The sequence below is a fragment of the Mus pahari genome, unplaced genomic scaffold (assembly GCF_900095145.1).
Source record: "Mus pahari unplaced genomic scaffold, PAHARI_EIJ_v1.1 scaffold_7801_1, whole genome shotgun sequence".
Taxonomy (NCBI): domain Eukaryota; kingdom Metazoa; phylum Chordata; class Mammalia; order Rodentia; family Muridae; genus Mus; species Mus pahari.
Genome location: NW_018393315.1, coordinates 22,826 through 38,716, shown reverse-complemented (window position 1 = coordinate 38,716; position 15,891 = coordinate 22,826). Strand labels below are relative to the sequence as shown.

The 15,891-nt window shown below is 39.8% G+C and overlaps 1 protein-coding gene across 1 annotated transcript; it reads right to left on the bottom strand.

The window, feature by feature from the left end:
• Positions 1-6,785: 6,785 nt before the first annotated feature.
• Positions 6,786-10,247, bottom strand: LOC110315467 (olfactory receptor 12D2-like). The gene is made up of 2 exons (XM_021189517.1): positions 10,124-10,247; positions 6,786-7,723 (listed from the first exon to the last, which is right to left on the bottom strand). Exons 1-2 carry the CDS (start codon positions 10,245-10,247, stop codon positions 6,786-6,788), a joined length of 1,062 nt encoding a protein of 353 aa, XP_021045176.1.
• Positions 10,248-15,891: the final 5,644 nt, after the last annotated feature.

Genomic DNA, 15,891 nt, shown 5'->3' with positions numbered 1-15,891 from the left:
GATGTTGGCTACTGGTTTGCTGGATATTGCTTTCATTATGTTTAGGTATGGGTCTTGAATTCCTGATCTTTCCATGACTTTTATCATGAAGGGGTATTGGATTTTGTCAAGTGCTTTCTCAGCATCTAACAAGATGATCATGTGGTTTTTGTCTTTGAGTTTGTTTATATAGTGGATTATGTTAATGGATTTCCTTATATTAAACCATCCCTGCATCCCTGGGATGAAGCCTACTTGGTCATGATGGATGATCGTTTTGATGTGTTCTGAAGTTCTATTTCTTTTCTTTGTGGGATCTTTGTGTGGTTTAGTTATCAGAGTTATCGTGGCTTCATAGAATGAACTGGGTAGAGTACATTCTGTTTCTATTTTGTGGAATAGTTTGAGGAAAGTTGGAATTAGGTCTTCTTTGAAGGTCTGACAGAACTCTGCACTAAACCCATCTGGTCCTGGGTTTTTTTTGGTTGGNAGACTATTGATGACTGCTTCTATTTCTTTAGGGGAAATGGGACTGTTTAGATCGTTAATCTGATCCTCATTTAACTTTGGTACCTGGTATCTGTCTAGGACCTTGTCCATTTCATCCATGTTTTCCAGTTTTGTTGAGTATAGCCATTTGTATTATGATCTGATGATGTTTTGAATTTCCTCAGGTTCTGTTGTTATGGCCCCCTTTTCATTTCTGATTCTGTTAATTAGGATACTGTTCCTGTGCTTTCTAGTTAGTCTGGCTAAGGGTTTATCTATCTTGTTGATTTTTCTCAAAGAACCAGCTCCTGGTTTGGTTGATTCTTTGAATAGTTCTTTTTGTTTACACTTGGATGATTTCAGCCCTAAGTTTGAGTATTTCCTGCCATCTACTCCTCTTGGGTGAATTTGCTTCCTTTCGTTCTAGAGCTTCTAGGTGTGCTGTCAGGCTGCTAGTGTATGCTCTCTCTAGTTTCTTTTTGGAGGCAATCTTCTCCTGTATTTCTTTAAGTGAGTTATTGATGCCCTTCTTAAAATCTTCTACCACCATCATGAGATATGATTTCAAATCCAAGTCTTGCTTTTCAGTGTGTTGGGGTATCCAGGACTCACTGTGTTGGGCATACTGGGTTCTGATGATGCCTAGTGTTCTTGGTTTCTGTTAGTAATATTCTTACATTTGCCTTTTGCCATCTGGTAATCTCTGGTGTTAATGTTCTAGTTGTCTCTTGCTGGAGTTTGTTCCTCCTGTGATTCTGTTAGCCTCTGTCAGTACTCCTTGGAGTCCAGCTCTCACTTGAGTTCCAGTGGTCAGAGCACTCTTTGCAGGCAAGATCTCCTCTTATAGGGCAGGTGTCCAGAAGTCTGAAACTCTGATCCACCTCCTGAGTCCTGGGGTCAGAGCCCTCCCTGTGGGCCGACTCTCCTCTGGAAAGGAAGGTGCTCAGGGGTCTGGGTCTCAGCTCTGTATCCTGGCTGAGGATGAAGGCCTGAAGGGACCCTGTCCAGGAAGCCCTGTTGCTTCTGCTGTCCATATGCTCTCAAGGGATTCCAACATCCTGGGTGTGCTAGGGGTTCTGAGGAGTGGAAAGTCCTCTGTATACCTTGGACCCTCTGCTGGGTTCGCAGGGAAGATGGTGTGCAGCTGGCCCTGACTGGAATGAATCCCTGCCTCTGGTCAGGTGGGGTTCCTTTGTTCCTGTTCCTGCTGGCACAAGACCCTCTGGGATTCTTTGAAATTGATGTTGCTTTCCACTCGCCAGTGATCTGGAGGCCCTGGCTTTGCTAGGGGCCCTGCTTCGTGGAGAGTCCTCTGTGGACCTTTGAACCCTCTGAGTTGGTGAGGCAGATGGCACATAGCTGGCCTTTGTTTTCTTTTTAATATCTTTGTTTCATTTTTTTTTTTTTTGAGGGGTAACTCCTTGGACTTTATGGGTTTCACTGGAAAAATCTCATTGAATACATACCGAATGCATTTTGTCCTGCCTTTATGTGTATGTATGTGCACTCATATACTATAGCATGGCCCACATTCCTGAAGAAAAAATACTCTCGTTTCCGTAACTATTTACTGCCCAAGCTCCTCAGCTAGGGTGGAAATTCATGGAATTTTGTCTGGCTTAATCTTGTGAAAAACTTGTGTGTTCAGTCCCGGGCACTGTAAGTCATGTGCACAACTGCATTCTCATGTGTAGTGTCCAGCAAACAATTTGTACATAGACATCTATTCCTTCACCAGAGAAAGCACAGGAAGTTGTATGGTAAATATGAAGGCTTTATAGAGGAGGAGTTAGAGAACAGGATATAGTGGGTAGATTGGATACAAACACATTTTATGCATGTAAATATTAAATAAAGATATTTGACAAATAAAATAGACTTAAAAAATTCTAACCACAAGAAACACTCTCACCTTGGACTGCATTTCAACTTGAACACTGGTAGCAACACTCAAAGTGTTGGTGGGAAAAGAGAAGTTACTAACCAGATTTTGCGGAGTTCCCACAGTCAGGTGTAAAATATTTCAACATCCTTCTGCTTATATACATTTGATATGTTTCCTTAATGAAATATATTATCGAAACTATTTATAAAGCTAGGTGTGTGTCAGGTGCCATCAGAGCACAAGCTAATAACTAGCAGGTGATCTTCATGACATGATCTGCCTGGATTATAGTAATCCACAACAGATTTCTAGCATAGAGAAGGCCCAGGAGAAAAAAATTTTAGGGAAGTTTCCTGCTATTAGTATCCTTTTCTTGTTATCATCACATGTATAATAATCACTAGGTATTTTGTCCAGATCTCTGCAGATTTATGAAGATGTACTGTCTTTTAGTTATGCTACATACACAAATAGATGACTTCTTAATTCTTAATGATTACCCTATAAGAATTTCTAAAATTATATCATTATTTATTAAGCTCTTTTATAGTGAGACTGCTATTAGCTCCTTTTCTGATAGTCAAAACTGCAATGAGAATTCTGTCATTCTCCCATGTGTCACCAGTTATTACATCTAGATACTAACTAGACTTTCTACTACCAGAGCACATTCCAAGAGGTTGTAAAACCATTAATTGAAGCTCATAAAAGGGAAATAATGACTTATTATAGGTGCTAGGACAGAACACAAAATATTGACTAGGTTTATCTATAGAAAACTTCACTAATAACTTAGTTATGGTTTTTAACTCTCAACCAATCTTTGAAGCTGTGACAGGTGATGAATGTTTAGCCAGATACATACTCTTAATGGATGTTCATGTAAACGTTCTCTGTTGTAAACTTCTTATTCAATTTATGATTTGATTTTATGTGTGAACTTGTGATGAACTTTTCATCTTGTGATCATATATTCTGAAAGATGTATAAATGCTGAGGAAAGGAGAAGTGTCAGAACTGAGCTGAGGAGAAGTTTTTAGACAGAACTGAGGATAAATTTTTAGTCAGGCCACAAAAGAACTTTTCAGACAGAGCTGAACTCAAGAAGAACTTAGAAATAAAGGCACAGCATTGTGAGAAAAGGCATTGAGAGTAAGAGCATTATTTTGACATCAGAACAGGAGAAGAGAGCAAGATTAGGATAATACAGAGTGCAATAACTTAGAAACTCTAGGTAGCGTAACAAACTAAGAGAGCAATATGCAGAATGGCGAGAGAAAGAAAAAAAAGAAGGTGCAGAGAGCAGAAGGAGCAGGCAGTCTCCTAACCATGAGACAGAATAGGCCTCTTCTTAATAACAAGGCAGGCTTAGTCTTATTAAAAGTGTCAAAGATTTCTACTTATGAACTTGGGTTTAATTCATTTACCATTAACAGGGTAGAAGCTTTTTCTTTCTGTCTGCAGTAAAGATTGGAGACGATTTTTCATCTAAAATGAGTGACTTCTTTCTGCACTGTTGATTTGTCATTTGCCCCAAATGTGTAGCTGTGTGTGTCTAAATATGTAATCGTGAAAATGTATGCAAGTTGGTCCCAACTTGTGTGAATGGAAATGCATAAATGTGCATGCATGAGTCTGTATGTAAATTTATGTGAGTTCATACATATTTGCTTATGTGAAAGTTTTTCATTCTATGAGCATTATTCTCTTGTCCAAGTTCAATAGGAGTTTATTGCTTCAAACTTTTCCCTAGCCTGAAAAGCAAGAGGCATGTGGACAAAAGGCAAAGGTCTCTGGCAATTAATCCTTTACTTAATACCCCACAGCCCCCGCTGTTAAACTACAGGTATTAGTTACCCAAACCAGAGGATTTTAACCCTCAGAAAGAGCAAGAAAGTCTTTAGGACATTTTAGAAATCATCATCAGCATTTCAGTACAGTTAGAGTGCTAGACCATCTGGAGATAAAGCCACACCAGAGTCCTACTCTGTGTCTCCTCTCAATCTTCACCAGGCCTGGAAGTTCCAGGCAGGTGTGGTAGATACAGATCTATAATCCCAACAATTAAGAGCTGAAATTGATAGAGGAGAAAGTAGGGAAAAACCTCGAAGATATGGGCACAGGGAAAAAATTTCTCAACAGAACACCTATGGCTTGTGCTGTAAAATCAAGAATTGACAAATGGGACCTCATAAAATTGCAAAGCTTCTGTAAGGCAAAAGACACTGTCAACAAGACAAAAAGGCCACCGACAGATTGGGAAAGGATTTTTACCAATCCTAAATCTGATAGAGGACTAATATCCAATACATACAAAGAGCTGAAGAAGCTGGACTCCAGAAATTCAAAAAACTCCATTAAAAATGGGGTATAGAGCTAAATAAAGAATTCTCAACTGAGGAATATCGAATGGCTGAGAAACACCTGAAAAAATGTTCAACATCCTTAGTCATCAGGGAAATGCAAATCAAAACAACCTTGAGATTCCATCTCACACCAGTCAGAATGGCTAAGATTAAAAATTCAGGTGACAGCAGATGCTGGCGAGGATGTGGAGAAAGAGGAACACTCCTCCATTGCTGGTGGGATTGCAAGCTTGTACAGCCTCTCTGGAAACCAGTCTGGCGGTTCCTCAGAAAATTGGACATAGTACTACCGGAAGAACCAACAATACCTCTTCTTGGCATATACCCAGAAGATCTTCCAACTGGTAATAAGGACACATGCTCCACTATGTTCATATCAGCTTTATTTATAATAGCCAGAAGCTGGAAAGAACCCAGATGTCCCTCAATAGAGGAATGGATACAGAAACTGTGGTACATTTACACAATGGAGTACTACTCAGCTATTAAAAACAATCAATTTATGAAATTCTTGGGCAAATGGATGTATCTGGAGGATATCATCCTTAGTGAGGTAACCCAATCACAAAAGAAGTCACTAGATATGCACTCACTGATAAGCGGATATTGGCCCAGAAACTTAGAATACCCAAGATACATTTTGTAAAACACAAGAAAACCAAGAAATATGACCATCATGTGGATACTTCATTCTTCCTTAGAATAAGGAACAAAATACTCATGAAAGGATATAGGTACAGAGACAAAATTTAGAGCTAAGATGGAAGGATGGACTATCCAGAGACTACCCCATGTGGGAATCCATCCCATCATCAGCCACCAAATCTAGATACTAATGCACATGCCAGCAAGATTCTGCTGAAGGGACCCTGATATTGTGGCCTCTTGTGAGGCTATGCCAGTGCCTGGCAAACACTGAAGTAGATGCTCACAGCCAGCTATTGGATGGAACACAGGGTCCCCAGTGGAGGAACTAGAGAAAGTACCCAAGGAGCTGAAGGGGGCTGCAACCCTGTAGGTGGAACAACAATATGAACTAACCAGTACCCCCTGAGCTTGTGTCTCTAGCTGCATATGTAGCAGAAGATGGCCTAATCGGCCATCACTGGGAAGAGAGGCCCCTTGGTCTTGCAAACTTTATATGACCCAGCACAAGGGAAGACCTGGGCCAAGTAGTGGGAGTGGGTGGGTAGGGGAACAGGGGCGGGGGTAGGGTGTAGGGAACTTTCAGGATAGCATTTAAGTAAGCAAGGAAAAGACACAATTAGGTAACTTGATCCTTAGTACACACTGTACATATCTTGGTATATCTTTCCAAGTGGATTTATGTATCTTGTTTGTGTATATGTATATTTTATTTTCACAAAACCTGATCATACTGTGCATTCAATCTTTTAACCTTTAAAAAACTAAGTAAAGAAAAAACTTTTATTTTAAAAAAAAAAAGTGTTGGAAGCAAGTCATGAGGAATTCAAAGCCAACCTGAGCTCCAGGAAATCTAACCTCAAAAATAATAATCAGTAATAAAATTTTACAAATAAAATTTTATCCACTCACTACCAATATTAACAGAATCAAAATTAGGCTTAAAATAAATGTTTGATCACTGAAACTTTTAGTAGAACACTCATAATTTGCAACTAACTTTTCAAATTGAGAAGCCATAGTTTTAATAATTCTTCAAAATAAACAAACATAATAGTAATTCATCCAAACAATATAAGTTGAAAGATGATCAATATATTAGACATAGGTAGTATACACAAATTTCTAGACCCAGGTACATACATGACATGTTACAGTAAGTTACAAGTCAATGTCATCAACTGATATGTCAAAATCAAATTCAGTGAAAAAAAATTCTATGACTAGAGGGCCACAAATTAGGCTTCCCTTGCTTTAAAAGATCAATATATTTAGATATATTTGACATTATATTCAGTCTGGTCAGTAATATATGTGTACATTTATTATATATAAGAACATACCTTAATTTCAGAAATGTATCTTAATTTTTTATTGCCTGGTTATTTGCACTGAAGCAGAGTTATTTAGATTTCTTCAAGTTAGAGCCATCTTCTCACCTTCCTATTCAATGCATTCCTCACTTCCTTGTTTCTCAAGGTATAGATAAGTGGATTGAGAGCAGGGGTGACGACACTGTACATGATGGCAATGATTGTGTCCTGATCTAAAGAGCTGCCTGAGGCGGGACGAATGTAGGTGAAGAGAACAGGAGCATAGAACAGAACAACAACCATGAAGTGAGAGGCACAAGTAGACAGTGCTTTGTGGAGCATGGTGCAAGAACGGGTCTTGAGGAGAAGACAGATGATGATGTAGAAATAGGAGAGACATATCACAGAAAAGGAAGTGAGGGCAATGGTACCTGTGACTGTATTGAGCAGCCAAAGGTTGAGCTCAGTGTTTCCACAGGCCAGATCCAGCAATGGCTTAATGTCACAGAAGAAATGATGGACATGATTGGGACCACAGAAGCTCAAACGAGATGTCATTACAGAGTGAAGCAAAGCATGGAAAAAGCCCACGGTCCAGATAGTAACAGTCATGCGTATACAAAGCTGGTGATTCATGATGATGGAATAGTGGAGTGGTCTGCAGATAGCCACAAAGCGGTCAAATGCCATCACTGGCAGCAGCATGGTCTCAGTGCTACCCAGGAAGTGGAAGAAATGGAGCTGAGTTATGCATTCCAAGAAGGAAATAGCTTTGCTTGTGGAGAGGAGATTCTGCAGCATCTTTGGCACTGTTACAGTAGAATAGGAGATATCTAAGAATGCTAGGTTTCCCAGGAAGAAATACATAGGTGAGTAGAGTCTTGGGTCCAAGATGACGATCATCAAGATGGCTCCATTTCCAGTTATATTGACAAAGTAGATGGTGAAGAAAATCACAAAGAGAATAGGGTTTAATTCTTGTATGTCTGTCACTCCCAGGAGGAGAAATTCAGAGACTGAATTTCTGAGGTTTGATTGGCCATCACCTATAAGAAAGGACAATTAGTATATAATACTGCCCTGCATGTTGACCAGTCCTTCTTGCTATAGATTTTCTTTTCATAACCAAAATATTTTGAGAGGTAGTTATTGTTTTCCATGATGCCTTCTCAATTTTTTCTGATATTTATCCATTATTATGTTAAAAAACAATGTTAAATACATGTCTGTTGTGGGTTGTGATCAACAATCTTCTAATTTACTACATCATCCTTAATCATTTCCTTTTTTTTTTTTTTTTAAAGATTTATTTATTTATTATATGTAAGTACACTGTAGCTGTCTTCAGACACTCCAGAAGAGGGCGTCAGATCTTGTTACGGATGGTTAGGAGCTACCATGTGGTTGCTGGGATTTGAACTCCGGACCTTCAGAAGAGCAATCGGGTGCTCTTACCCACTGAACCATCTCACCAGCCCAATCATTTCCTTTTTAGTTAGTGACTTTTAATCGAACACAAGCCCACCATATTTTCTTTATGTGACCATTTCCATTTTGATCCTATCTCCTCCTTATCTCTTTTTTTAAGTTGGCTCCACCATGGAGTAGCTTTTAAATAGTCTACCAGGTAGATATCTGGGAGGTAAATACACTTGAAAGATTCTAACTGGAGGAGGATGAGAGTTGATTGTCTCGTTCCAACCACTGACCCTTTTAAGAAAAGAATCATAGCACCCAAATAATTGGCCAATGTGATTACATGAAATTAAAATATTCTGCATAGCAAAGATGCTATGCATAGAGCCTACAGAATGGGCAAAACTATTCTCTAGGTATACTTCAGGTAAAGGATTAGTGTCACCTAAAGTATGTAATGTATTGCAATAGTTAACCCCAGGAAACTCTACAAATCAATAAATGGACCAAATACCTAAATAGACATTTCTCAAAAATAAGATATGAGTGGCTAAGAAATAATTTTAAAGTTTTGAGCTTCCTTAGCTACCAAAGAAGTGCAAGTTAACCTCCTTTGACATTTCTCTCACTCTGGACACAATGACCTTCATTAAGAGAGCAGAGGACAACAAATGCTCTTGAGGAATGTAAAGTGGTGCAGACACCATGGAAATCAGGCTGTTTGTTTCTCTAAAAATTAAAGAGCATCATGTGACCCAGCTACACTGAATTTGAGATGGACCCAAAGAGCTGTATGTCTTACTGCAGAGATAAGCTACATATCTATGTTTATTCCTGCTGCATTCACAATGGTCACGAAAATGAATTAACCTGGATGTTCATGAATTAATAACAAATAATGAAAACTTGGTACTTAAGCACAATGAAATTTTATCCTCCTGAAAAGTAAATTGAAATTATGGATTTGCAGAAAAATACGTGGAACTAATTCTGTGATGTTAAGCAGGCAACAAAGGCACAGAAATGAACATACCATATGTTCTTTCTTATATACAGTCCTAGTTAAATATGTCGATCCAAGAGGGTATAAGCATGGGTTAAAAACCACAAAACTAGAAAGAGGATCATGTGACTAGGAAAAGGAGAGATTTCTAGAACAAATAAGAAAAACAGTGGAACAATGTGTAAAGGAAGTCCAGGGGATCAACATAATGAGACAGGGAGATGACAGGAAGGGGCACAAAATCAATGAAAATGAGTATGTTTGAGAAATCCCACAGGGAAATCCATTATCTTGCAACTAACTTAAAAAATTAACACATTTTTAATGCATAAAAAGAAAAGGAAAGCTATGTTTTAAATATAACAGTAACTATATTTTGTCTATGTAAAATGTAGAAAAAAATAGAAATGTTCTTATATAGACTTCTTATTCACAATCTAGGAAACACCATGGAAGCAGATGATCACAATAGACAAAGAGTCTGACAATATTTGCATATATTCTTCTGAACTATATTTGATGTTGCACTTCAAGTTCCCTAAAATATAATCCATTAAGTATTTCCAAGTTAAATTTCTGAAGGTATGTGAGCACACGTAGAAACAATTGGCTGATATCAGATATCTTCGTAAATATATTTATTTATTTATTTATTTATTTATTTATTTATTTATGTACAGTGTCCTACTGAATCTGTAGGTCACCAGTTCTCCTAGGTTGACTTGACTGAGAGCTCCAGAAATTCTCCTGCCTCTACTTCCCCAGGTCCCTGTACTCAAACACAGGTTACCACACCCATTCTTTATTGCTGAGTGTTAAGGACCTATACCTATACCTGTTTTTTTTTTTCTGCTTGGATAGTAAGCACTTAACAGATGGGGCCATTTCCCCAGACCTCTTCCTTCCTTCATTTATTTGTTTGTTTGTTTGTTTATTGGAAAATAGTCTCCATATAAGTACAATTCTCTTACTTCAGCTTCCCAAGTGCTGGGGTTATAGACCTGTGTTGCTCTGTCATCCAACTTACCTTGCATTATGACTTGTGCTTTTTGTGCTTCTGTTTTTCTAGATGCCCTGAGGTGTTTTTTCAATCTCAGAGACCCTGGATCGGAAAAGTTCTCCCCCTGTATCCTCTGCAGTCCCTCCCTCATTTCGCCAGCAGCAACTGGTATATACTCACTTTAGTATACTTGAAATCCGGTCTAGCTTCTTGGGTCCCTTATTCCTCTTATCCTAAAAATAAGCTCACTCATCAGATACTAAAGAACTTTCCTCTCCTCTGTTCTAACTCCATCAGTGTGCCAATGGTAGCTGTGTTCTCTTCTGAGATCCCAGGAGCCTGTCTGCCTCATCTCAGTTTTCTCCACAGATGCTGGAATTGTCCAGCTCTTCTATCATCTAAAAATATGTTTTCTGTATTAGTCTGCCTTTTTTTCAGATGCAATCCCTCTATTCCTTTCTTTCAAAACTCATTTTCTGTAAAAATGTATCCTTTTGTTTTTAAGTGCATAATTAATTAAAATAATAGTGTTTCTCTCAATGAAGGTAAAATTCTTAAGTAATTATGAGTAAATTAATTGTAAAACATTTAATATTTTACTATACTTTCACAGTTTACTAAAAGACTTTTAAAGTCCTCTCCTCTTCTCTTCTCTTCTCTTCTCTTCTCTTCTCTTCTCTTCTCTTCTCTTCTCTTCTCTTCTCTTCTCTTCTATATTAGGAAAGTACCTGAATTACCTTCCTAAATAACAGTGATCAGAGCAGACATAGTTTTGAGAGGTAGCTTCCTCTGATTCCTTTTTATTAAAGATACCCTGGATTCACTGTACAAAAGGAAGAATCAAAATAACTGTGTGGAGGGTCCATGCTACTTGGAGGTGCCAAGAGAACTCCTTATCTACAGTGGAGTTGAACAGAGGCTGACACTAGTATGATTCCTACAAAGGAGGAATCATCCAAACCTTAGAAATAACTAGATCAAGAAAATAATTAATGAACTGTGGAACACTTATAAGGATCACGAGGATTTTAAGCTTTATAGCTGGAAGACATTCTGAGAAATGGGGTTACCACTTCTGTAATTCTGTCAAGGGTTGCTTTTAAACAATTCATGGTGATGCCTCTTCTATGTGTTTATAAACACAACAGAAATTCATGTTTAAAACCTAGCCCCATTGCAAAATATATTTATTATTCTCTGAGCCAGAAATCAAAATAGTAGCACTAAAACAAATATAGGGAAAATATTTACAGATTAAGGAAAACTACTAACTAGACTTCTCTGTAAATCAGAACTCATTCTTGTTCACCACACTTTTAATACTTAGAATTTTCAGATATGGAAAACTAAATATTCTCCAAGCAGGAACCAAGTACAATGCAATAAATTAAAGAAGCCAAAGAAGCTTCCTGATCCTCATACACAGTGAGGAGTCCATCACTAGAAAGCAAATCAGTCTGAACCCTGCCTATTGGTGTTTAATGTTAGAAACTGACAGATTGGGGCATTTTAATCCTAATTCACTCTCTTACCTGACTGACTGTTAAAAACATGTTTTTTTTTCAGGAGCATGTGCAGAAATTGTACAAGTTTGGAAATATTTGAAGTGACAGTTCATGCTGTATGTCTGGCTTAAAGTCTTCAACTATCGACACCTCTCTACCACCCTGAAATTCTGCAAGCACTCTAAGAAGGCTGAGCTCTAGACATAAAAGCCCCAAGGGAGCTTGTCCCTCAGGCTGAGCAGAATAGATGAGAAAAATTAATTTTTTCACACCTGCCATAGGGGAAATGTGCTCGCATAATTTCTCTGTGCTCCTTGTGTTTTCCCCATAGTTTCAGGTACATGAACAAGAGAAGGCTAGGTGGCATGCCCATCAACACAGTCAATTTTTTTTTTAATCTCTTCAGAGTTTTTAGTTTACTCCACCACCAGTACAAATTTCCTGGAAGTTCACTGTAAATTTAATAGGAAAAAATGGACATAAAATTGTTAATTGATGGCAGATACATTGTTTCATTTGGGGTATTGAATAGTCTTCCTCATTTTTATTCTCCTGTCTTCATCTCCCAAGTCCTGGAATTACAGAAATATACCACTATGACTGACTGGAGATCTGTCCATCTTCTGTGGAATGATATCATGTTTTGTTAGTGTCACTTGTTAATTAGTTTCTCTTTTCACCAACATCTGTCTTGATACCTTCAATGTTGGCTGGCAAGATAGCTCAGGGGATAGTGCACTTGCTGTGCAAGCATGGACAATATAGTTTTTAATTCCAAGACCCTCCTAAAAGCCATACTTGAATGGTGACAACCTGAAACACCAATACTCAGGAGGCAAAGACTGAAAATTCCTGGGGAAAATTGGCTAGCTACATGAGCCATATCAAAGAGCTCTTGGTTCAGGGAGAGGCCTTGCCTCAATAAAGTGATGAGTGATTAAAGAAGATAGCAAACATAAATTTTATACTTCCACAAGCAAATGAACAAACACAAAGAAACATGTGCTCTCACACACTCAACTATGTTGTATACATGTGTTAAAAAGAAGAAAACCTAATAATTCTGGACATTCAGGTTAAATTTTGTGACCTCTATTCCATCTCACTGGTCCTTTTGTTTTGTCTTAGAAACATGTTTGCAATGGTTTCTCTTAGAGTAGCTGGGATCAAATATTTTAACGCCTCCAACATTGTCCTTTCTCCTCATTGTTGGCCCTTCAGGGTCTTTTCAAACTCCATATGAAGTTTCTTCCTTTTTATCTCTGCCCAAAATATCATTGCTTTTGATGAGAACAGTGCAAAATTCATACATGGAATTTCTGTGGGAAGTATAGGCATTTTCAAAATATTAATGCTGCCAAGTGTGCATAGCTGAGATTCTCTCATAGTGAGATGTGCTCTTCCACATGTTTTTCTTTAGTTTTTCCTCACACAATAAATCCCAAATACAACCTCACCTCCATAGAGTCCAAAGTAGATCCCATAGAGACAACCACATATATCTGTTATCAAAGTATCCCCTCATTTTCCCAAACCACCTCCCTTTCAATTCCTGTTCTCCATCTACTTTCATGTGTATGTATGTCATACTACTTATGAGGTAAAATTACCTCTCTACACAGTTTTGTTCCATGCTACCTTTAAAAGCCTTCCACACACCATCCATAGTCCTTTCATTCTGTTTTGTTTTGTTTTGTTTTGTTTTGTTTTGTTTTGCGAGACAGGGTTTCTCTGTATAACCCTGGCTATCCTGGAACTCACTTTGTAGCCCAGGCTGACCTCGAACTCAGAAATCTGCCTGCCTCTGCCTCCCAAGTGCTGGGATTAAAGGCATGTGCCACCATGCCCGGCAGCCCTTTCATTCCTAAATTTAATTTATACTGTAATCAGATTCACAGAACAAAGAGAGCTGTGCAGCACAGTTTCTTGCTCTCAGCAAATACAACTTCCTTAAAGTATCCATATATCTTACTTTCTAAAGGACAGTATACTCCTGTGGCAATGAGCAAAGAAATACCATATTGGTGGCATGGTTCTTATATGAGTCAGGGGCAGAGAAAGTTTCAGTTTGTTTATCGTAGGTTGATGCTTGGCTTGGTGGCAAAAATTGTTTTATGCTGGATACATAAAAATCAATCAAATCAAATCAAATCAAATTCAGGTGGTACTGCATGGGAGGCGGAAGACAAAGATCTGCATTATGCCATGCCTCAGGTGAGAGTGGGAAAAGATGCCCAGAGACATGCCCTTCAGCAAGGGTGGGCTATACACACACAGAGCCCTGCCTATCATAATGTAGAGCCATCCTGTCACCCACAGACCTGCACTCAAGTGCTTGGCACAGTTGACTTCATCCCTGAAGGTCAATCAAAGGAAGTCATTCAGGGGCCCACCAGTCAAGGTAGTCTGCAGCAGTGGCCTCCACAATGTGCAAGCATGTGGTGGACAGATGAAAGAGAAAAAGAAATGGAGCAGCTTGTGTGCTATGAAGAAAGATGGAATGGAGGGTGGAGAAAAGTGGCCTGTTGTGAGTGGCCAGTCCTACCACCTGGGGCCTTGATGAGGTTCAAGCCTGAGGAGCTATTGAGAATCATGACTGGATCCTTGATAAAGCATCAGCAGGAGGTGTTATCTATGTCCATGGTCCATATTATCACTAGAGAACATAGAGGCATCACTTTCAGGGCAATGGCAGGGTATCATTTAGATTTTTAGTAGCTGTGTAGAAGTTGCTCTGCCCCTCACTGGTTGCAGTGCTTTTAAAAGTGACCCCATATCTCAGCAGCTGTCACATTTGGAAGACCAGGCCCGGAACCTTCCCCAGGAAGCACCATGGAGCTTGCCCTGGTGGTGGAGGTGGGGCTGAGGGTGAGCTGGCCCTGACAACACAAATGTGGGAGAACTGATCCTACCACCAGTGGTCGACTGTATGGTGGCACAGGTGTAGTTCTCGAAGCTACGATGGGGTCATACAAACTCACCACCTGCAGCATCGGGGAGAGTGGATAGCGTACCTGGCCTGGACAGCACAGGAGAGCTGACCCCGGGTGTGGGGACTACAGTAAGTAGTTTTGTGTGTGTGTGTGTGTGTGTGTGTGTGTGTGTGTGTGTGTGGCGGGGAGAGCTGGTCCCACCACTCCTCTGCCATGAGGTGGGGTGTGTATAGAGGTGCTGTCCTCCTCCTTCCTCTCACCACTTGTAACACTTGGGAGAGCAGGCCCTGCAGTTCACCTTAGCAACACGTTAGAGCTGCGGATAGGGTAGAGTGATCCAGGCCCAAGGTCAAGAGCATTGGAGGGCTGAGCACTCTGCTCCTCTGCTGTGAGGTGGCTAGACAGCATGGATATTGTCTGCTGTCTCACTGGCCTCACCTGTAGCAGCTGGGAGAGCTTTCTCTTTGGTCAAGAGGGCAGATGAGCTGGCCTTGTTCCTCAGGCTGAGGATTTTAGGAGCACTGGCCCTGTACCTGGTCTGGGCTGCACAGTAGAACTAGCCCTGGATAATTGGGCACAGATGAGAATGCAGCAATTGGGAGAGTAGGCCCTCTGCCTTGACTAGGCTGCACAGTGGAGTAGGCTGGATGCATGAGTGTGGTTGAGATGACCCAGGAGAAACTGACCTTGCTTCCTGCAGATGTTATTAGATTGGCTTAAGAAAAGCAGTCCTGGAGAGCTTACCCTGATGGTACATTGACCAGCTCACCTATCACCCAGGCTCAGATCCAGGGCTCTGAGTTGTCCCACTCTAAAATCTCTACCATGTACAAACATTTAAGATGTGTGAAAGGACCAGTCTTGCTGATCCAAAAGCTCCAGGATCTCCAGTACACAGGGCAACAACAGAATAACGAAGAGGAGTCCCAGTGAGGATCGGATATTGATGGTGTCAAAGAAGCCAGAAATCTGGAACCAGACCAATGACCCATTGCAATGAACATGCAAGTGAAGGTATGTGGACAGAAGGATATACTGTGGGACACACTGTGCCATAGTACACCTTCCATGATGAGATGTTGTCTGTGTGTGTGTGAGTGTGTGTGTGTGTGTGTGTGTGTGTGTGTGTTATTTGGCATGTATTTTGTAAGGCAAAGGGCAGATATGAAGGATGGGAAGAGCAGGGATGGGGTGCATAATCTGAAACTCACCAGACCCAATCAGAAGTTTTTTAAAAGTAGTTATTAACAAAGGTCTTCAATTCTTGGGCAAATGGATGTATCTGGAGGATATCATCCTTAGTGAGGTAACCCAATCACAAAAGAAGTCACTAGATATGCACTCACTGATAAGCGGA